Raw genomic sequence first — 23,523 nt, 5'->3', positions numbered from 1 at the left:
TTTTGACAAGTTCAAGGTGTTGACTACAATGAGATTTTCTCAACTGTAGCGATGCTTAAGTCTGTCCGAATCATGTTAGCAATTGCCACAATTTATGAAATCTGGCAAATGGATGTCAAAACTGCATTCCTTAATGGTTTTCTCAAAGAAGAGTTGTATATGATGCAACCAGAAGGTTTTGTCAATCCTAAAGGTACTAACAAAATGTGCATGCTCCGGCGATCCATCTATGGACTGGTGCAAGCATCTCGGAGTTGGAATATACGCTTTGATGAGTTGATCAAAGCATATAGTTTTGTAGAGACTTACGGTGAAGCCTGTATTTACAAGAAAGTGAGTGGGAGCACTACAGCATTTCTGATAAGTATATGTGAATGACATATTGTTGATCGGAAATAATGTAGAATTATTCTGCAAAGCATAAACGAGTGTTTGAAAGGAGTTCTTTAAAATAAAGACCTCAGTAAAGCTACTTACATATTGAGCATCAAGATCTATTGAGATAGATCAAGACGCTTGATAAGATTTTCAATGAGTACATACCTTGACAAGATTTTGAAGTAGTTCAAAATGGAACAGTCAAAGAAGGAGTTCTTGCCTGTGTTGCAAGGTGTGAAGTTGAGTAAGACTCAAGACCCGACCATAGTAGAAAATAGAAAGAGAATGAAAAGTCATTCCCTATGCCTCAGTCATAGGTTCTATAAAGTATGCTATGCTGTGAATCAGACCTATTGTATACTCTGCCCTGGTTTGGCAAGGGAGTACAATAGTGATCTAGGAGTAGATCACTGGACGTTGGTCAAAATTATCCTTAGTGGAATAAGGATATGTTTCTCAATTATGGAGGTGACAAAAGGTTCGTCGTAAAAGGTTATGTCGATACAAGTTTTGGCACTGATCCAGATGACTCTAATTCTTAATCTGGATACATATTGAAAGTGGGAGCAATTAGCTAGAGTATCTCCATGCAGAGTATTGTAGACATAGAATATTTGCAAAGTACATGCGGCTCTGAATGTGACAGACCCGTTGACTAAACTTCTCTCACGAGCAAAACATGATCATACCTTTGTACTCTTTGGGTGTTAATCACATAGTGATGTGAACTAGATTATTGACTCTAGTAAACCCTTTGGGTGTTGGTCACATGACGATGTGAGCTATGGGTGTTAATCATATACAGATATGATTATTGGTGTTAAATCACATGGCGATGTGAACTAGATTATTGACTCTAGTGCAAGTGGGAGACTAAAGGAAATATGCCCTAGAGGCAATAATAAAGTTATTATTTATTTCCTTATTTCATGATAAATGTTTATTATTCATGCTAGAATTGTATTAACGGGAAACATAATACATGTGTGAATACATAGACAAACATAGTGTCACTAGTATGCCTCTACTTGACTAGCTCGTGAATCAAAGATGGTTAAGTTTCCTAGCCATACACATGAGTTGTCATTTGATTAACGGGATCACATCATTAGGAGAATGATGTGATTGACTTGACCCATTCCGTTAGCTTAGCACTTGATCGTTTAGTATGTTGCTATTGCTTTCTTCATGACTTATACATGTTCCTGTAACTATGAGATTATGCAACTCCCGTTTACCGAAGGAACACTTTGGGTGCTACCAAACGTCACAACGTAACTGGGTGATTATAAAGGAGTACTACAGGTGTCACCAAAGGTACATGTTGGGTTGGCGTATTTTGAGATTAGGTTTTGTCACTCCGATTGTCGGAGAGGTATCTCCGGGCCCTCTCGGTAATGCACATCACTATAAGCCTTGCAAGCAATGTAGCTAATGAGTTAGTTACGGAATGATGCATTACGGAACGAGTAAAGAGACTTGCCTGTAACGAGATTGAACTAGGTATTGGATACCGACGATCGAATCTCGGGCAAGTAACATACCGATGACAAAGGGAACAACGTATGTTGTTATGCGGTCTGACCGATAAAGATCTTCGTAGAATATGTAGGAACCAATATGGGCATCCAGGTCCCGCTATTGGTTATTGACTGGAGACGTGTCTCGGTCATGTCTACATTGTTCTCGAACCGTAGGTCCGCACGCTTAAAGTTACGATGACAGTTTCTTTATGAGTTTATGTATTTTGATGTACCGAAGGTTGTTCGGAGTTCCGGATGTGATCACGGACATGATGAGGAGTCTCTAAATGGTCGAGACATAAAGATTGATATATTGGAAGCCTATATTTGGACATTGGAATCGTTCCGGGTGAAATCGGCATTTTACCGGAGTACCGGGGGTTATCGGAACCCCCCGGGGGGTTATTGGGCCTACATGGGCCTTGAGGGAGAAGAGAGAAGGAGGCAGGAGGTGGCCGCGCGCTCCTCCCCTTCCTAGTCCGAATAGGACAAGGGAAGGGGGGCGGCGCCCCCCCCCCCTTTCCTTCCCCTCTTCCTCCTCTTTCCCACTTCTCCTTCTCCAACTAGGAAAGAAAGGGAGTCCTACTCCCGGTGGGAGTAGGACTCCCCCCCTGGCGTGCCCCTCCTTGGCCGGCCGCCCCCTCCCCTTGGCTCCTTTATATACGGGGGCGGGGGGCACCCCATAGACACACAAGTTGATCTTCGTGATCGTTCCTTAGCCGTGTGCGGTGCCCCCCTCCATGATATTACACCTCGGTCATATTGTAGCGGTGCTTAGGTGAAGCCCTGCGACGGTTGAACATCAAGATCGTCACCACGCCGTCGTGCTGATTGCTGGATCGGAGCCCGGGGTGCGTCATCGAGCTGTACGTGTGTCAAGAACTCGGAGGTGCAGGAGTAACGGTGCTTGGATCGGTTGGACCGGGAAGACGTACGACTACTTCCTCTACATTGCGTCAACGCTTCCGCTTCGGTTTACGAGGGTACGTAGACAACACTCTCCCCTCTCGTTGCTATGCATCACCATGATCTTGCGTGTGCGTAGGAATTTTTTTGAAATTACTACGTTCCCAACAGGAGTGCCAACGCGAGCTCTGGCGCATCCACTACTACGAGTACTACAACCTTGAAGGCGGCGCCGAGGACAAGGACGAGGATGCGGTCGACTTCAATAGGGGGCACGGAGTCCACCAATGACGGCATGTCGCCAGGACAAGTCATCGATGTCTCATCTCACACCGGTGATGCATAGGCCGGCGCGGCGATGGATTTGTTAAAATTATGCGTACTTACGCTTTGTTTTTAATGCTGGTCTTTTGTTAGAGCAATGTTTAGGTCAATTGCCTTTGTTTAATTACTAAATTGCTCGATTCAGTAAGTGTGGTATGTGTGATGTACGCTCTTTTGTGTGCCCAAATGAGCAAGCGATATTAAATTATGCAATGACGTACCTGAGGGAATTTCCACCAAATTTTGAATTATCAAACTCATCCCATGCGCGTAAAGCAGATGAATTGTTTGGGATGCACACAATCGTTCAAAGTGAATGGTGTCCGGCGGCACCGCGCGCAAAGTTTCCCTCCACATTTCAAAATTGTTGGCCTACCGCCGAAATATCTACCCCTTCCCCGCCCCCTTTTCCCCTGATCACAAGTCATATTTTCCCTGTTTCTTCCTTCCTTCCTTCCTTCCTAAGCTATAGCCGCTTCCTCTCTCTCGTCATCTCGCATCCTACCGCCGGGCTCACCATGGTCTTCTTCAAAGACCTCTCCAGCGGTTCCTCCTTCGATGACGACTCCTTCACCACCCGGGTATGCCTCTCTTCTCTCTCTTGGGCTATGACTTGGAATGAAGGATTTTTATGCGGTGGTCGATTTGAGTCATTTCTTCCTCTTGTAGCTCCCTAGGACCATCAGTTGTAACGAATGGAGCGGGGTGGCTAAAGATCTGTCTGCTTGTTGTCACCATCAATCTCCATGCGTGAAGCTAGTTGCGTTTGGATCTGTGGACAGTGGGGGGAAGTTTATGGCTTGTGCAGAGAAGGTTAGACCCTCTTTCGTTGTTACAAATCATTTGTTAGATGTGGTTCGGACACTGTCACGGTCCCAACCCATTCATACCACACCTTCCACCAAACGCATCCTAAGGCAGGGTCACAGTTTGTACCTAGTATCTAAAAATGTTGCCATCTCCTCAGCGGTGCCATTAGAAAATTATTTGGCACTGCTTTTTTTAGTTCACTGCCATATACATAGATGTTGGGGAACATAGTAATTTCAAAAAAATTCCTACGCACACGCAAGATCATGGTGATGCATAGCAACGAGTAGGAAGAGTGTTGTCCACGTACCCTCATAGACCGAAAGCAGAAGCGTTAGAACAATGCGGTTGATGTAGTCGTATGTCTTCACGATCCGACCGATCCAAGTACCGAACGTACGGCACCTCCGAGTTCAGCACACGTTCAGCTCGATGACGATCCCCGGACTCCGATCCAGCAGGGTGTCGCGGATGAGTTCCATCAGCACGACGGCGTGGTGACGATGATGATGTTCTACCGACGCAGGGCTTCGCCTAAGCACCGCAATGATATGACCGAGGTGGAATATGGTGGAGGGGGGCACCGCACACGGCTAAGGAACGATCACGAAGATCAACTTGTGTGTCATGGGGTGCCCCCTGCCCCCGTATATAAAGGAGGGAGGAGAGGAGGTGCGGCCGGCCCTAGGGGTGCGCCTGGAGGAGTCCTACTCCCACCGGGAGTAGGACTCCCCCCTCTTGCCTTGTTGGAGAAGGAAGGGGGAAGGGGGAAAGAGGAAAGGGGGGCGCCGCCCCCCTTCCTTGTCCTATTCGGACTAGGAGGGAGGGGCGTGCGGCCTGCCCTGGCCGGCCCTCCTCTTCTCCCTTAGGGCCCATGTAGCCCAATAACCCCCCCGGGGGGGGGTCCGGTAACCCCCCGGTACTCCGGCAAAATCCCGATTTCACCCGGAACGATTCCGATATCCAAATATAGGCTTCCAATATATCAATCTTTATGTCTCGACCATTTCGAGACTCCTCGTCATGTCCGTGATCACATCCGGGACTCCGAACAACCTTCAGTACATCAAAACTTATAAACTCATCATAAAATTGTCATCATAATGTTAAGCGTGCGGACCCTACGGGTTCGAGAACTATGTAGACATGACCTAGAACTGTTTCCGGCCAATAACCAATAGTGGAACCTGGATGCTCATATTGGCTCCTACATATTCTACGAAGATCTTTATCGGTCAAACCGCATAACAACATACATTGTTCCCTTTGTCATCGGTATGTTACTTGCCCGAGATTCGATCGTCGGTATCCAATACCTAGTTCAATCTCGTTACCGGCAAGTCTCTTTACTCGTTACGTAATGCATCATTCTGTAACTAACTCATTAGCTACATTGCTTGCAAGGCTTATAGTGATGTGCATTACCGAGAGGGCCCAGAGATACCTCTCCGACCATCGGAGTGACAAAACCTAATCTCGAAATACGCCAACTCAACATGTACCTTTGGAGACACCTGTAGAGCTCCTTTATAATCACCCAGTTACGTTGTGATGTTTGGTAGCACACAAAGTGTCCCTTCGGTAAACGGGAGTTGCATAATCTCATAGTTATAGGAACTTTGTATAAGTCATGAAGAAAGCAATAGCAACATACTAAACGATCAAGTGCTAAGCTAACAGAATGGGTCAAGTCAATCACATCATTCTCCTAATGATGTGATCCCGTTAATCAAATGACAACACATGTCTATGGTTAGGAACCATAACCATCTTTGATTAATGAGCTAGTCAAGTAGAGGCGTACTAGTGACATTACGTTTGTCTATGTATTCACACATGTATCATGTTTCTGGTTAATACAATTATAGCATGAATAATAAACATTTATCATGATATGAGGAAATAAATAATAACTTTATTATTGCCTCTAGGGCATATTTCCTTCAGTCTCCCACTTGCACTAGAGTCAATAATCTAGATTACACAGTAATGATTCTAACACCCATGGAGTCTTGGTGCTCATCATGTTTTGCTCATGGAAGAGGCTTAGTCAACGGATCTGCAACATTCAGATCCGTATGTATCTTGCAAATATCTATGTCTCTCACCTGGACTTGGTCCCGGATGGAATTGAAGCGTCTCTTGATGTGCTTGGTCCTCTTGTGAAATCTGGATTCCTTTGGCAAGGCAATTGCACCAGTATTGTCACAGAAGATCTTCATTGGTCCCGATGCACTAGGTATGACACCTAGATTGGAAATAAACTCCTTCATCTAGACTCCTTCATTTGCTGCTTCTGAAGCAGCTATGTACTCCGCTTCGCATGTAGATCCCGCCACGATGCTTTGTTTAGAACTGCACCAACTTACAGCCCCATCGCTTAATAAAAACACGTATCCGGTTTGCGATTTAGAATCGTCCGGATCAGTGTCAAAGCTTGCATCGACGTAACCATTTACGACTAGCTCTTTGTAACCTCCATAAATGAGAAACATATCCTTAGTCCTTTTCAGGTATTTCAGGATGTTCTTGACCGCTGTCTAGTGATCCACTCCTGGATTACTTTGGTACCTACCTGCCAAGCTTATTGCTAAGCATACGTCAGGTCTGGTACACAGCATTGCATACATGATAGAGCCTATGGCTGAAGCATAGGGAACATCTTTCATTTTCTCTCTATCTTCTTCTGTTGTTGGGCATTGAGTCTGACTCAAGTTCACACCTTATAATACAGGCAAGAACCCTTTCTTTGCCTGATCCATTTTGAACTTTTTCAAAACTTCATCAAGGTATGTGCTTTGTGAAAGTCCAATTAAGCGTCTTGATCTATCTCTATAGATCTTGATGCCCAATATGTAAGAAGCTTCACCGAGGTCTTTCATTGAAAAACTTTTATTCAAGTATCCCTTTATGATGTCCAGAAATTCTATATCATTTCCAATTAACAATATGTCATCTACATATAATATCAGAAATGCTACAGAGCTCCCACTCACTTTCTTGTAAATACAGGCTTCTCCAAAAGTCTGTATAAAACCATATGTTTTGATCACACTATGAAAGCGTTTATTCCAACTCCGAGATGCTTGCACCAGTCCATAAATGGATCGCTGGAGTTCGCAAACTTTGTTAGCACCTTTTGGATCGAAAAAACCTTCTGGTTGCATCATATACAACTCTTCTTCCAGAAATCCATTCACGAATGTAGTTTTAACATCCATTTGCCAAATTTCATAATCATAAAATGCGGCAATTGCTAACATGGTTCGGACAGACTTAAGCATTGCTACGGGTGAGAAAGTATCATCGTAGTCAACCCCTTGAACTTGTCGAAAACCTTTCGCAACAAGTTGAGCTTTGTAGACAGTTACATTACCATCAGCGTCAGTCTTCTTCTTGAAGATCCATTTATTCTTGATGGCTTGCCGATCATCGGGCAAGTCAACCAAAGTCCATACTTTGTTCTCATACATGGATCCCATCTCAGATTTCATGGCCTCAAGCCATTTCGCGGAATCTGGGCTCATCATCGCTTCCTCATAGTTCGTAGGTTCGCCATGGTCAAGTAACATAACTTACAGAATAGGATTACCGTAACACTCTGGTGCTGATCTTACTCTGGTAGACCTACGAGGTTCAGTAGTAACTTGATCTGAAGTTTCATGATCAATATCATTAGCTTCCTGATTGATTGGTGTAGCTGTCACAGGAACCGGTTCTTGTGATGAACAACTTTCCAACAAGGGAGAAGGTACAGTTACCTCATCAAGTTCTACTTTCCTCCCACTCACTTCTTTCGAGAGAAACTCCTTCTCTAGAAAGGATCCAAATTTAGCAACGAAAATCTTGCCCTCAGATCTGTGATAGAAGGTGTACCCAATAGTCTCTTTTGGGTATCCTATGAAGACACATTTCTCCGATTTGGGTTCGAGCTTATCTGGTTGAAGTTTCTTCACATAAGCATCGCAGCCCCAAAATTTAAGAAATGACAACTTTGGTTTCTTGCCAAACCACAGTTCATAAGGCGTCGTCTCAACGGATTTTGATGGTGCACTATTTAACGTGAATACGGCTGTCTCTAAAGCATAACCCCAAGACGATAGCGGTAAATCAGTAAGAGACATCATAGATCGCACCATATCTAGTAAAGTATGATTATGACGTTCGGACACACCATTTCGTTGTGGTGTTCTGGGTGGCGTGAGTTGCGAAACTATTCCGCATTATTTCAAATGTAAACCAAACTCGTAACTCAAATATTCTCCTCCACGATCAAATCGTAGAAATTTTATTTTCTTGTTACGATGATTTTCCACTTCACTCTGAAATTCTTTGAACTTTTAAAATGTTTCAGACTTCTGTTTCTTCTAGTAGATATACCCATATCTGCTCAAATCATCTGTGAAGGTGAGAAAATAACGATACCCACCGCGAGCTTCAATATTCATTGGACCACATACATCAGTATGTATGATTTCCAATAAATCAGTTGCTCGCTCCATAGTTCCGGAGAACGGCGTTTTAGTCATCTTGCCCATGAGGCATGGTTCGCAAGTACCAAGTGATTCATAATCTAGTGATTCCAAAAGTCCATCAGTATGGAGTTTCTTCATGCGCTTTACACCGATATGACATAAACGGCAGTGCCACAAATAAGTTGCGCTATCATTATCAACTCTGCATCTTTTGGCTTCAACATTATGAATATGTGTATCACTACTTTCGAGATTCAATAAAAACAGACCACTCTTCAAGGGTGCATGACCATAAAAGATATTACTCATATAAATAGAACAACCATTATTCTCTGATTTAAATGAATAACCGTCTCGCATCAAACAAGATCCAGATATAATGTTCATGCTCAACGCTGGCACAAAATAACAATTATTTAGGTCTAAAACAAATCCCGATGGTAGATGTAGAGGTAGCATGCCGACCGCGAGCACATCGACTTTGGAACCATTTCCCACGCGCGTCGTCACCTCGTCCTTAGCCAATCTTCGCTTAATCCGTAGTCCCTGTTTCGAGTTGCAAATATTAGCAACAGAACCAGTATCAAATACCCAGGTGCTACTGCGAGCATTAGTAAGGTACACATCAATAACATGTATATCACATATACCTTTGTTCACTTTGCCATCCTTCTTATCCGCCAAATACTTGGGGCAGTTCCACTTCCAGTGTCCAGTTTGCTTGTAGTAGAAGCACTCAGTCTCAGGCTTAGGTCCAGACTTGGGTTTCTTCTCTTGAGCAGCAACTTGTTTGCTGTTCTTCTTGAAGTTCCCCTTTTTCTTCCCTTTGCCCTTTTTATTGAAATTGGTGGTCTTATTGACCATCAACACTTGATGCTCCTTCTTGATTTCTACCTCCGCAGCCTTTAGCATTGCGAAGAGCTCGGGAATAGTCTTGTCCATCCCTTGCATGTTATGGTTCATCACGAAGCTCTTGTAGCTTGGTGGCAGTGATTGAAGAATTCTGTCAATGACACTATCATCAGGAAGATTAACTCCCAGTTGAATCAAGTGATTATTATACCCAGACATTTTGAGTATGTGTTCACTGACAGAACTATTCTCCTCCATCTTACAGCTATAGAACTTATTGGAGACTTCATATCTCTCAATCCGGGCATTTGCTTGAAATATTAACTTCAACTCCTGGAACATCTCATATGCTCCATGACATTCAAAACGTCATTGAAGACCCAGTTCCAAGCCATAAAGCATGGCACACTGAACTATCGAGTAGTCATCAGCTTTGCTCTGCCAGACGTTCTTAACATCATCAGTTGCATCTGCGGCAGGCCTGGCACCCACCGGTCCTTCCAGGACGTTATTCTTCTGTGCAGCAATGAGGATAATCCTCAAGTTACGGACCCAGTACGTGTAATTGCTACCATCATCTTTCAACTTAGCTTTCTCAAGGAACGCATTAAAATTCAACGGAACAACAGCACGAGCCATCTATCTACAACAAACATAGACAAGCAAAATACTATCAGGTACTAAGTTCATGATAAATTAAAGTTCAATTAATCATATTACTTAAGAACTCCCACTTAGACAGACATCTCTCTAGTCATCTAAGTGATCACGTGATCCAAATCAACTAAACCATGTCCGATCATCACGTGATATGGAGTAGTTTCAATGGTGAACATCACTATGTTGATCATATCCACTATATGATTCACGTTCGACCTTTAGGTCTCCGTGTTCTGAGGCCATATCTGTATATGCTAGGCTCGTCAAGTTCAACCTGAGTATGCCGCGTGTGCAACTGTTTTGCACCCGTTGTATTTGAACGTAGAGCCTATCACACCCGATCATCACGTGGTGTCTTAACACGAAGAACTTTCGCAACGGTGCATACTCAGGGAGAACACTTCTTGATAATTAGTGAGAGATCATCTTAAAATGCTACCGTCAATCAAAGCAAGATAAGATGCATAAAGGATAAACATCACATGCAATCAATATAAGTGATATGATATGGCCATCATCATCTTCTGCTTGTGATCTCCATCTCCGAAGCACCGTCGTGATCACCATCGTCACCGGCGCGACACCTTGATCTCCATCGTAGCATCGTTGTCGTTTATGCCATCTATTGCTTCTATGACTATCGCTACCGCTTAGTGATAAAGTAAAGAAATTACAGGGAGTTTGCATTTCATACAATGAAGCGACAACCATATGGCCCCTGCCAGTTGCCGATAACTTCGGTTACAGAACATGATCATCTCATACAATAAAATATAGCATCACATCTTGATCATATCACATCACAACATGCCCTGCAAAAACAAGTTAGACGTCCTCTACTTTGTTGTTGCAAATTTTACGTGGCTGCTACGAGCTGAGCAAGAACGATTCTTACCTACGCATCAAAACCACAACGATAGTTTGTCAAGTTAGTGCTGTTTTAACCTTCGCAAGGACCGGGCGTAGCCACACTCGGTTCAACTAAAGTGAGAGAGACAGACACCCGCCAGTCACCTTTAAGCAACGAGTGCTCGTAGTGGTGAAACCAGTCTCGCGTAAGCGTACACGTAATGTCGGTCCGGGCCGCTTCATCTCAAAATACCGCTGAACCAAAGTATGACATGCTGGTAAGCAGTATGACTTGTATCGCCCACAACTCACTTGTGTTCCACTCGTGCATATGACATCTACGCATAAAACCTGGCTCTAATACCACTGTTGGCGAACGTAGTAATTTCAAAAACATTCCTACGCACACGCAAGATCATGGTGATGCATCGCAACAAGAAGCGGAAGCGGTAGCGTTAGAACAACGCGGTTGATGTAGTCATACGTCTTCACGATCCGACCGATCCAAGTACCGAACGTACGGCACCTCCGAGTTCAGCACACGTTCAGCTCGATGACGATCCCCGGACTCCGATCCAGCAGGGTGTCGGGGATGAGTTCCGTCAGCATGACAGCGTGGTGATGATGATGATGTTCTACCGACGCAGGGCTTCCCCTATGCACCACAACGATATGACCGAGGTGGAATATGGTGGAGGGGGGCACCGCACATGGCTAAGGAACGATCACGAAGATCGACTTGGGTGTCATGGGGTTGCCCCCTGCCCCCGTATATAAAGGAGGAAAGGGAGGTGCATCCAGCCCTAGGGGTGCGCCTGGAGGAGTCCTACTCCCACCGGGAGTAGGACTCCCCCCTCTTGCCTTGTTGGAGAAGGAAGGGGGAAGGGGGAAAGAGGAAAGGGGGTGCCGCCCCCTTCCTTGTCCTATTCGGACTAGGGGGGAGGGGCGCGCGGCCTGCCCTGGTCGGCCCTCCTCTTCTCCCTTAGGGCCCATGTAGGCCCAATAACCCCCCGGGGGGTTCCAGTAACCCCCTGGTACTCTGGTAAAATCCCAATTTCGCGCGGAATGATTCTGATATCCAAATATAGGCTTCCAATATATCAATCTTTATGTCTCAACCATTTCGAGACTCCTCGTCATGTCCGTGATCACATCTGGGACTCCGAACAACCTTCGGTACATCAAAACTTACAAACTCATAATAAAATTGTCATCGTAACATTAAGCGTGCGGACCCTACGGGTTCGAGAACTATGTAGACATGACCTATAACTATTTCCGGTAAATAACCAATAGCAGAACCTGAATGCTCATATTGGCTCCTACGTATTCTACGAAGATCTTTATCGGTCAAACCGCATAACAACATACGTTGTTCCCTTTGTCATCGGTATGTTACTTGGCCGAGATTCGATCGTCGGTATCCAATACCTAGTTCAATCTCGTTACCGGCAAGTCTCTTTACTCGTTACGTAATGCATCAGTCCGTAACTAACTCATTAGCTACATTGCTTGCAAGGCTTATAGTGACGTGCATTACCGAGAGGGCCCAGAGATACCTCTCCGACAATCGGAGTGACAAAACCTAATCTCGAAATACGCCAACTCAACATGTACCTTTGGAGACACCTGTAGAGCTCCTTTATAATAACCCAGTTACGTTGTGACGTTTGGTAGCACACAAAGTGTTCCTCCGATAAACGGGAGTTGCATAATCTCATAGTTATAGGAACTTTGTATTAGTCATGAAGAAAGCAATAGCAACATACTAAATGATCAAGTGCTAAGCTAACGGAATGGGTCAAGTCAATCACATCATTCTCCTAATGATGTGATCCTGTTAATCAAATTACAACATATGTCTATGGTTAGGAAACATAACCATCTTTGATTAATGAGCTAGTCAAGTAGAGGCATACTAGTGACATTAAGTTTGTCTATGTATTCACACATGTATCATGTTTCCGGTTAATACAATTATAGCATGAATAATAAACATTTATCATGATATGAGGAAATAAATAATAACTTTATTATTGCCTCTAGGGCATATTTCCTTCAATAGAAAGAAGTGCTTTTCCACCGGTATCAACACTTCAGCAGTTTGTGCAGCCAACTTTGGTCCACACATCCGAGCAGCCAAGCAATAAAATACTAAATCTTTATGGCACGAAGGAACTGGGCATCGGAGCAACTAGGTGCTCCAGAGTTCGGGTCCCTGATTTTTTTCCGCTACATCGGCTCGCCAGTGCAGGGCACCGGTGCGAGATGTAGCAACAGTTGTCTTTACACCGGTTTTGGCATACATAGTGGACGGCCTTAGTGCTATTAGTTCTATGTTACTAAATTTGTGCATGTACACACCTGTTAGTATCAATTTGCTATCATCCAAACACTGTCGCTATGCTATTGCGGTTATATTTACCTTCCTCATAAAATGTTCAATTTGTTATTTATAGTACATGAGTAAGAACTTGTAGTGTTGTTGTAGTTAATTATAGATTTTGATGTTTCAGAATTTGATTGTTGTCTCAGTAGAAATTAATTCATTTGCACATTGATCTTTTTGAGAAGATATGTCATAATTAACCTGTTTCTTCAATTTTTCAAAATAAGTATTGGTGATTTTCTATGTTGCTATAAACCCATTTCCCCTACAATTTTTACTGATCTAGTTTTAAATATGATAGGATGAACGAAAGTGTTCTTACTTGGAGTGGGTTGATCAAGAGTGGCCATAGTTTTTGAAGATCTGCCTAGCAAAGCTCTGGAGCATGTATGAGGTAGAGAACAAAGGTAGGCTTAGAGAAAGTGTTGTCAACGCTGAAGAATATTTGAAGATGCGGGATAAAAAGAGGAAAGTGGAGAATGAGCTCAGATTTTTTAAGTGAGACTTTGTTAAGATGGTGTTGTCGAAGGAGGGGGCACTTTCCCAGTTGGCCAGTGCAAAACAGGTTCTTACTGAACTGAAAGCAGAGGTGGATAATACGAGCCTGGATGAACTTGATTAGGGTAATGAATATATTGTTCTAATATTGTTCTTATGAAGTTGAACTAGCTATATGCTATACTGTGCTGTTTTCAGGTAGCTATCGTACTGTGATGTTAAAATATATTTATGTGCCTGATATGCAATTGGCAAACAACTATTCGATATGAAATGTGAATTTGCATAATACTAGAGTTATTAATTGTAAACTAATAAACTTGCTAAATGTGTCATGGAACTTTGCAAAACGGTTCTAGTAGTAAAAGCGCTTGCGATGGATAGCCCAATGCCACACAGTTTTCTTCATCAAACCGTGTGTGATGTAGTTGATAAAAGCAAACAGTTAACCAAGACAGAGCGTGTGTGATAGTTACACCTATCACACACGAGCCTACATAAACCTGTGTGGGATGTACATACGAACAGAAACGTTTTCCCTGGATTGACTGTGTGGGATGTAGATACGAACAGAAATATTTTCCCTGGATTGACTGTGTGGGATGTACATATGAACGAAAACTTTTTTCCTGGATTGACTGTGTGGGATGTAGATACGAATAGAAACATTTTCCCTGGATTGACTGTGTGGGATGTACATAAGAACGGAAACATACTCCTTGGATTGATTGTGTGTGATATACATACGAACGGAAATGTTTTTCTGGGATTCACCGTGTGGGATGTACATACGAACGAAAACGATTGGGTTTCGATGCCTCACCCGATCGCACACGAGCTCATTTTGCCCCAGCCTGTGTGCCAGGAGGGGCCTATCCCCGACGGTTTTTGGGTCATGTGGGAAGGATCCCCCTATCGCCCACACTCACTTGACGACTGTTCCAAATGCCGTCGCGGAAAGGGGTTAAAAACCGTTTTTATATCACCGACGCGTACCAGTGGCAACTCGAAAGGAAGCAAGAAGTGTAGTTTTTGTACTCAGAGACAATTAAACATATCTTCTTTCGAAGCAAGTTTGCACGTTCTACATAGTCAGTCATCCAAATAGCGTGAAATTTGTATCCACCGACAAGTGTTGCTAATATATATGGCATTGGCTTGATGGAATACCAAATACTTTTAGTACGCTAATATGGGTGGGAGCGTCTACCTTACTATGGTCGCTTTGGCTATGTAGAAATGATTGTGTTTTTAATAACAAAATCTCTTCTCGTACGCAGGTTATTTACTGTTGTACGCACTAGCTTCGTACGTGGTCTACTCTGCACCGAACGGAGCATCAATTGTTGTTCAAGGCAGTGTGTATGCGGCTGGAGCAGGTGTCCAGAGAGGCCTTTACCCAACATGGGTGGCAGTATAATCTCTGGATAGGTCCACCTTCTCCGTCGACATAGGCATAGTTTCAGCCTCATATGGCTTCACTGTTGCCAATTTGTCATTTTGTATTCTTTGTCATATTGTTTGTTTGATGATTGTGTGCATCTCAGCTATGCAGAGACCAGGTGTCGCTCTTTATGCTTTGTATCTGCTCGATGCTACATTTTGAGTTTATAAAAGCGCTCTTTATTGGAGGGAAATCCTGTAAGAGGTTTTTTCTACTAGTGCATGCTATGCTCTCCATGAGATACCTACTTAATCTTAAGTACATAGTCACTTTCTTTAGCATCTTTATTCTCGAAAGGCAATGCTTGTTTATTTGCATGCCCATGTATCATTGTTTTCATGTCAAATTGATAGACTATTGTCATGAATCACTTTTATCTTGAGAGCGCAATACTTTATATCATTTGATCAAGATTATGTTGCGTAGGACTCAACATCAAAAATTATCTTGTTTTATCATCTACCTACTCAAGGAGGAGCAGGTATTAAGCTCGAGGATGTTGATACGTCACAAACATATACATAATTTTTGATGATTTCGTGCTATTATCGTACCACTTTTACATATGGGTTAATATCCCTAACAAAGAGTTCCTCAACATTCTGGTACACTTAAGGACTTGGTTGCATATGGACATGTTTTTTCTTTGCGGATGTTATGGACATAGGCTTTCTCATACACAACTATCCATGCCTTTTTTGGTTCCACGATAACTTAAGAAATTAACACAATATATACATTCATGTTAAACAACCACAAATTACAAGAAGAACATACAAAATACACAAAACAATTTATTCGGGCAAACAATTCCACATGTCCCATGTGTGGAAATATATATGATCTCTAAGGAAATCTACCATATGTGTGGAAATATATATGTACCATACTTCTTTCACAGTATTTTTATCTACGCAAAATAAGCGCACAAGCAAATAAATGCATAATACTTCCGTCATTCTGTAAAATTCATCAACTTACTGCGAAACCACATGATCATCCAGTTGATCATTCTATTGGGCATTAAACCTCTTAACCATGTCACGAAGACGCTCTGCAACATCTGTCATCTCCGGTCTCTGATTGACATCAAGATTTAGACATTGCATAATCATCTCTCCTAGATTATCAAGAATCTCTCGATCTACCTCTGCAAGTTCCTTGTCCACGAGCTCAATCACAGACTTGTCCTTCGTGTAAGCATCAAGAAAGTTCCTCAATAAGCTATTCTTGTCAGAATGTGATGCCTTCTTCCTTGTAATGAGCTCCAAGAGCACAACTCCAAAACTATAGACATCACTCTTCTTGGTTAGTAATCCTGTTTGTAGAAGAACTGGATCCATATAACTCATGTCACCAATAACATTTCCAGTGTGTTGCATATCTGTAACAATTAACCTTGATATACCAAAGTCTGAGATCTTTGGTGTGAACTCGTCATTCAGAAGTATATTAGCTGGTTTAACATCACCATGGAGGATTGTGGTAGTGGTTTTTGAATGCATATAAGCTAGACCTTCCGCCGATTCAGCAGCAATTTTTAGACGTTTACACATATCGAGATGCATCCTGCTACCATTATGGAGAATGTCATGAAGGCTACCATTAGGTACAAACTCATAGACCAAGATTGGGACTTCAACTTGTAAGCAACAGCCTACGAGCTTCACAATGTTCCTGTGAATGACTGGAGACTGAATGATGATCTCATTTGCAAATTGACCCTTGTTTGCTGAGTTAACATTGATGGGCTCCTTCACTGCAACTAACTCGTTATTATCCCCAATGCACCCCTTGTAAACCTTACCAAAACCACCACTTCCAATAATGTTGCTACTTTTCTGAATTTTCCTGATATCTTCCTTTTTGAATAGCTTTATATTATTAAGCTTTTCCAATGTAGGTCCGCCATTCTTTTCAAAATGTTCTTTCATCTTTCTTTTCTCTTCAATAAGAAGCCAGAAGAAGACCATAATTACCATAACTAACAGGCCCCCTATTGCACCTATATAATGCAAAAAATATGTAAACAATATCATTAACAATGGATTATTGTCAAATAAATAAATTAAAATGTAAAAAATACTTGCAGTAATTCTTTTTGTTGGTGCTTGAATATATAAAAATGTAGCAAGGTTCTAATTTCAAAGTTCTCAATATTTGAATTGTGGTGGAACGTGTACTAAAAAATAGCTAGAGTACTACATGTCATCAAATTTGTGGGCATATTCAATTTGGAGGCGGAAGAAGAATAGGTGGAAAGGGGGGTCGGAGGAAGAGAATGAAATGGATCGGGACTTGGGAGTTTGAGACTCGGGAGGAATTGGTCACAGGGGATCGTTGTGGCTGATGGGGAGATTTATCTTTTTTTTCGAAAAGGGCGATCTCCCCATCCGGGCTAGAGTTAGTTTAAATACAAACGGAGAGCTAGAAGTGGCCAAGTGGGCTTGGGATAGGTTTGGAGCCTAACATAGGAGTTCGGTGCTGACAATAGTAGTTGTCTATCGCTGAAATACACCAACATTAAGGACATGTACAATGGTGCTATTCTAAGACAGTTACCTGGGCTAATTGAGGTGCAAAAAGAGAACCCGAAGAAAGAAAAACTTGCCTTCTCTTAACTAAGAGATGACCTCTTAATAACAATATCTCCCAACACATATTCAAACATATTTAGTTACTACAGATGTTCTAAGAGACAACCCATTATACATTGCATTTTAATTGTCATCTCTAGATTATAGTGGATTTAAGATAATACTATATTATTAGTTACCATACGTGCCCTAACAGGCCCATATTTCATCAAATTTTAGCGCATCGGTTTTTCAGTTAAATCAGGGTGATTCATCGACACGCCATTATCCTCTGTTGGCATGTTCTAGTGCAACACCGCTTGAGTGCTCTCCTCTGCATTCCCACTAAAGAAGTACTTCTTAATTTAGCAGGGTGTGTGCTAGGATTTTTTAGGAGTCATCAAGGTTGTTTTTGTCCAAAGGAGGTTAACCCCCAGCCCTCTGCATCATTGTGATGCACATAACCCTACTTATAAGTCATTAAAGTTGTGAACAAGACAAGTTTATAAGGGTATGATATCTCCCACCGCAAGGTGAGGACCTAGTAAAACAATCATAGACAGGTATTTATCGCTAAAAGCTTTAGGTGGATATGCAACTTTAATTGCAAGAACGGCTGGGTCTTTGTAACCGTGGTTTTCTGACCAGAAGCTTCTATTTGAATCCGGAAACAAACCAATGTCCGGTTGTCACTAAAACATACTTTAGGTTTCCGCATTACTGTTTTGTGCGACTTCAGAATATATCATGTTCCTTGTGTTGGTTAGAATTGCCTAGATTCACATAGTTTAGTTTGCAAGTTAATCTCTAGGATTATTTTCTGAAAATCTCCTAGGTAGCTCTAGTCAATGTATTAATAGATCTGTTCTAGAAAACTTTGACCGTACGACTATATACAATAGAGATAGTTCCTCACCTTAATGCGTTAACAGTCAAAGTTATATTCTAGATCATTTATGTTCAAAATGTTGTTGGTGATGGACGAATAAATGATATCCAGTCTGCACATGCATAAAGGCTGGAAGAGATATCGTTTGGATAACGTATTGCGATTCAACTCAGCAGCAGAAGAAGAAAATGTATTACCATTCAAATAACACATCACACTGTTTGGAGGTGAAGCGAAGGCACATACATACCTACAATGATCTTTGCGTTGGTTGGAAAATTCGGGCTGCATACTTCTTTGTACGGATCAGCACTGTGTGTATGTTTGGGGCATGTACATTCGTAAGAACCTTGTCTGTTCGTGCACACTCCCTTGCAAGAGTAGTGGTCAAGATGCTCACACTCATTTATATCTGCAATATTTTTTCAACTTTATTCGTTAGAACACAATACTAATACGACCGTGATTCAGCATATAGGGAGAAAAAGATAGTATTTTTTCATCCAAACTAGCGAGTGTTTCTTCTGTTAAATGGAAGTAGATTTCAAATGTCAAGGCATATTTAATCCAAGAAACTGGAAAACACATGAAGTGCAACAGAGGTTGTTTCGTTGCACCACAGAAAATGCAGAAAAACTTACTAAATTACTGGTGCATTCATAGTGTGTGCTTTTTTTTTGAGTTTGACTCAATGACGTTTTTTCTTTAGAATTGCATGCAAAAGTTCAGACTCAAAAAGAAGCATGGAGATTTCTTTTGTTTCCGTGAGAACTATAGGGCTACGACAAATGGTGCAATTTACATCCATGTGGTGGTCAAGTAAGCATAAACATGCATAAAAATCTTTAGTTTTAAAATTAATCGGCAAAATGAAATGTTTTGAAGGACTGTAAAGAACTCATTTTTTTAACTTTTGGAAAATGGAGCAAAAAAATTTTAAAATGGAAAATGCAAGAAATGAAAAAATTAGTGGTATTATAGAAAAAAAAACTATGGAGTTTGATAAGGTCAAAAGTAGCTTATGAAAGTTCATAAAAAATATCATAAAAAGAGCACACACTATGTTCTTGAAGATCAAAAAAGTTCTAGAGACAGGCTAGATGTTGATAACTTGATGGCTACGTTCTTGAAAAGAAGAGACCGAACAGGAAAAGTTATTATATTAGAAGAAAAATATGTTATGGCAATTCTTTAAGCTTTTTAACGCATGTGCTAGATTAAAAAAAACTTACAGGTATGTACATGCATGAAGAGAAATTTACAGTATGGATGAAAACATTACAAGGAATCACCAGAAAAATCGAAAATATTTGCTCGTATGGGCTTGCTCAGCGACTAGTTGATCGATTTGGGCCTTAAAAAGCTGGCCAAATTCGAGCCCATTCACCCAAAAAAATAGCACACAGTTTTCGCTCTGTCCGTTGACACAGTTAAGTTTTCTTTTTCAGAAGAAATGCCAACAACAACAAACAGACCCTAATTTCCATGATCTGAATTATGAAAAACTGCCATGCTAAACTTTAAGAACTGCCATGGTCAAAAAAGGAAAAAATGCCATGCCATTAAAAACTAAAGTGCCATCCTCTAAATAATAAAATAAAATGCCATTTTATTGACTATTAAAATGGCATACTCTTAAAAATAAAAACTGCCATGTTAATGATAAATAAATAATATTAATATTAAAATTGACATCCTCTTAATAATAAAAATACTATGTTGTTGATTACTAAATGAAATCTTGTAAATAAAAATTCCATATTATTGACTATTAAAATTGTCTTGCTCTTAATAATAAATCTTACCGATAATAAAATGTCATGCTTTTAGTAACAAAGCTGAAACCTATGAATAATAAAAATCCCATATTTTGATTGTTAAACGACCATCCTCCAAAAAATAAACATGCCCTTTTATTTGAGTATGAAAATATCAGGCTTTTAATAAACGAAAATTGTCGTGTTACTAATAACAACATACCATGCTCACGAAAAGATAAAACTATAGTAAAATAGGCCTATGAATTGCCATGCTACCTATAATAAAACTGCACATAGCAAGTTGAAGAATAGGGATTTTGGTTCTTTCAAAAATGAATAAAAGAAGGTCTTTTTTGGATTTTTTTAATAGAAAAACAAATTTAAAAACAGCTCACTCAATACATAAAAAAAAGATTTCAGCGAAACTGTTAACGAAACCTAGATTCATCCTAGTGGTTAGCGTTCTTGCTACTCCGGCTGGAGGTCGTATGTAAAAATAAAAGGACAACGCTAACGCCCACACGTGCGGTGTAAGTCAAACCCGCCAACACGCCCTATAACACACAGACTGCGCCACGTCACCGTGTGCGTGCATGTGGAAATCTTTTTGGATTTTCAGTTTTTAAAATGTTTTATCTATTAAATGAAAAATCCGAGTGAGGATCCGTTTTCACCATTAAATCTCTCGCGACGAGAGCTTTGAAACTAGATCATATATCAATATATTTCAACGAATTTTTTTGGGTTAAAAGTTGTCATGTCTATTGCACATGAATTGCCATGATGTTTACACTGAATTTGTCATGATATATTTCAGCTATTTCCTTCTACATTTAAAAGTAAATTTTGACATATTATAAAATGGTGAATTAAGAAACTAGACTTGACATGAACTATAAAATAAAATTGCCATGATACATGCACTTAAAATTGCCATGGTTCATACAAAAAAAACTCATGGTCAAAGTGCTGTAATTGCCATCATCAAAAAACTAAAATTGCCATGCTCTACAAACTAAAATTGCCACATGGCAACCTTAGTTTTAGCACTATGGCAACTACAGTGTAAACATCATGACAATTTTTGGGTAAAATGTTTTTTCGTCGAAACATATCAACATGGGGTCTACTTTTGGAGATCTCGTCGAGACGAATTTAACGGTGAAAACCGATTTTTAATTCGATTTTTTAATTAGAAGATAAAACATTTTATACCGAAAACCAAAAGGATTCCTGCTGATGTCGTCTGTTCATACGTGGCAAAATGAGTGGTAATGAACGCGTGTGGGCGATGTGCAAGATGCTACACGTGTGGGCGTTAGTTTTTTCGAAATAAAAAAGGGAACGTACGCTTTGCACCAAGATCCGTGCGAAAAAAATAAAAAATGAAGTATTCATGTTGCGCCAAGATCTGTGCGACAGAAGGGAAGGCATTCGACAAGGTTGTCATCCTAGCAAACGTTCGTCGGATAGCATTGCAAGAAATTGTGAAGTACTCACTCTGTAAATTAACATAAGAGCGTTTAGATCACTATTTAGTGATCTAAACGCTCTTATGTTAATTTACAGAGGGGGTACCATATTTAGATTCTAAATTCGATTTATCGGTCCTACTCGAGTCGCGTGTAGCAGGACGAACTTACCGGTACAACCATCAACAATATAGAGGTTGCCCTCGTAGCCTCGACGGCAGTTGCAGATGTATCCAGGTCCATTGGTAGAGTTGAGGCAGAGACTGTTGGAGCTTATGCAGGCGTACCCCTCCTTCTTCCTTGCCTCCTTGCAGGTGGGGCTGTCGCGGATGGCCCAGTCGAGGACCACCGGCATCTCCCAGCCCCAGGTGTTCTGGCGCAGTGCCCTCTTGAGGTCGGTGGTGTTGAAGGTGTAATGTTTTTTCTCCGCCACAAACGCATAATCGCAGGGGCTGAAGTTGACCTTGTCGGTGTGGTCGTAGCTCATGAAGGCCACCCAGTTGTCGGTGAGGTCCGGCGGAATGTCTACGTGGCAGCAGCCTACCCCGGAGCAGGCACCGTTCACCGCGCTCTGGGAGTTGTTGCAGTAGCAGAGGCAGCCGGTGAACTGGGCGTAAGACGTGCTTTCGCCGGAGCCCTGGTCCGGCTGGCTCGCGAGGTAGCCCGTGGTTTTGCAGCCCAGGACAAAGAGGTTGTTCTTGGCGTTGGAGATGCGGTACACGCCCCCTTTGTTGAACTCTAGGTTCCTGTAGTCTGACCTACTCGGCTTGCCGGAGGAGTCGTAGCACTGCCACACTACAGGCAGCCACACGCGGGCCTCAGCCGCCTGGATGGAGAAGTTGCCGATCTTAACGGGCTTTCCGTCGCCGCCGGTGGTGTGCAGTACCGGCTCACCGGCGTCACACATGACATGGAACCCAGCGCGGTAGTCGCCACCGCCGCCATCCTCCACGATGCCGAACGGGTAGGGGACATCCACGCCGCTGCAGCTGTGCGGGCCGTGGGTGACGTTCTTATGAGCGCGGGAACCACTCACTCTAACTATTCCTACTAGTGCAAGAACTAGCAGCAACTGAAATGTCCTCGACATCGCTACTCCCGGTCGATCGTGGCGCTCTCACTTTTCGATATGCAGTGATCTCACAACGACCCTTCAAGTGTTTAAATAGCTAAGGCGTTACCCTGAACATGCATTCTCATCAACGTGTTGTGTCCATGAGGCATTGGCCCCATGGCTCCTTGTCTCGTGTAAACAAGTGAACTAACGAAAATGATGTTTTGAATAGTAAAGGTCTTCTTGACTTGGCTAAACATCATTTTGTTCTACTCCCTCCATCCCGCATTACTTATCTTAGACACGTTTTAGTGTTCCATACATTCGTATATAGATAAATTTAGGACAAGTAATTTGGGACCATGGTAATAATAAGTAGTGCCATGACGGCCCTGCCCGGTTTCCCGTCGAGGTTCCTCGACGGCGGATCGGGATCGGGGATTTTTGAATCCTTCAAAATGGCGCGTGCGTTTCGAAGATGCAAGGGAGGCTGGGCGATGGATCACTGGTTTGATCTACTCGCATCCGTCTCGATGGACGATGATCAGAGATGAAGAAGGAGAAATTTTGGCCGGACGGCATGTGAGAACCGACGAGGAACTTGCTAGTGGTAAGCGTTTATTGATTGATATTTACCAAATCGAGGTTCTTGAGTGTGTGCATG

The 23,523-nt window shown here is 42.0% G+C and overlaps 1 protein-coding gene across 1 annotated transcript; it reads right to left on the bottom strand.

The window, feature by feature from the left end:
- Positions 1–15,822: 15,822 nt before the first annotated feature.
- Positions 15,823–22,984, bottom strand: LOC123110479 (wall-associated receptor kinase 4). Its single transcript, XM_044531008.1, has 3 exons — positions 21,977–22,984; positions 18,824–18,985; positions 15,823–17,113 (listed from the first exon to the last, which is right to left on the bottom strand). Exons 1-3 carry the CDS (start codon positions 22,893–22,895, stop codon positions 16,122–16,124), a joined length of 2,073 nt encoding a protein of 690 aa, XP_044386943.1. The 5' UTR covers positions 22,896–22,984; the 3' UTR covers positions 15,823–16,121.
- Between the last annotated feature and the right edge of the window lie 539 nt (positions 22,985–23,523).

This window comes from Triticum aestivum, chromosome 5B, assembly GCF_018294505.1.
Source record: "Triticum aestivum cultivar Chinese Spring chromosome 5B, IWGSC CS RefSeq v2.1, whole genome shotgun sequence".
NCBI lineage: Eukaryota > Viridiplantae > Streptophyta > Magnoliopsida > Poales > Poaceae > Triticum > Triticum aestivum.
The sequence above is the reverse complement of the archived record's forward strand: the minus strand, read 5'-3'. Positions and strand labels throughout refer to the sequence as shown.

What these genes read in the sequence shown, in the direction of transcription:
- LOC123110479 (XM_044531008.1), bottom strand. Translation starts at nt 22,895, where the DNA reads ATGTCGAGGACATTTCAGTTGCTGCTAGTTCTTGCACTAGTAGGAATA. An exon ending in TATTGTTGATGGTTGTACCG is followed by an intron (nt 18,986 to 21,976) that starts GTAAGTTCGTCC and finishes AAAATATTGCAG; the next exon opens with ATATAAATGAGTGTGAGCAT. An exon ending in CAACGCAAAGATCATTGTAG is followed by an intron (nt 17,114 to 18,823) that starts GTATGTATGTGC and finishes TGCATTATATAG; the next exon opens with GTGCAATAGGGGGCCTGTTA.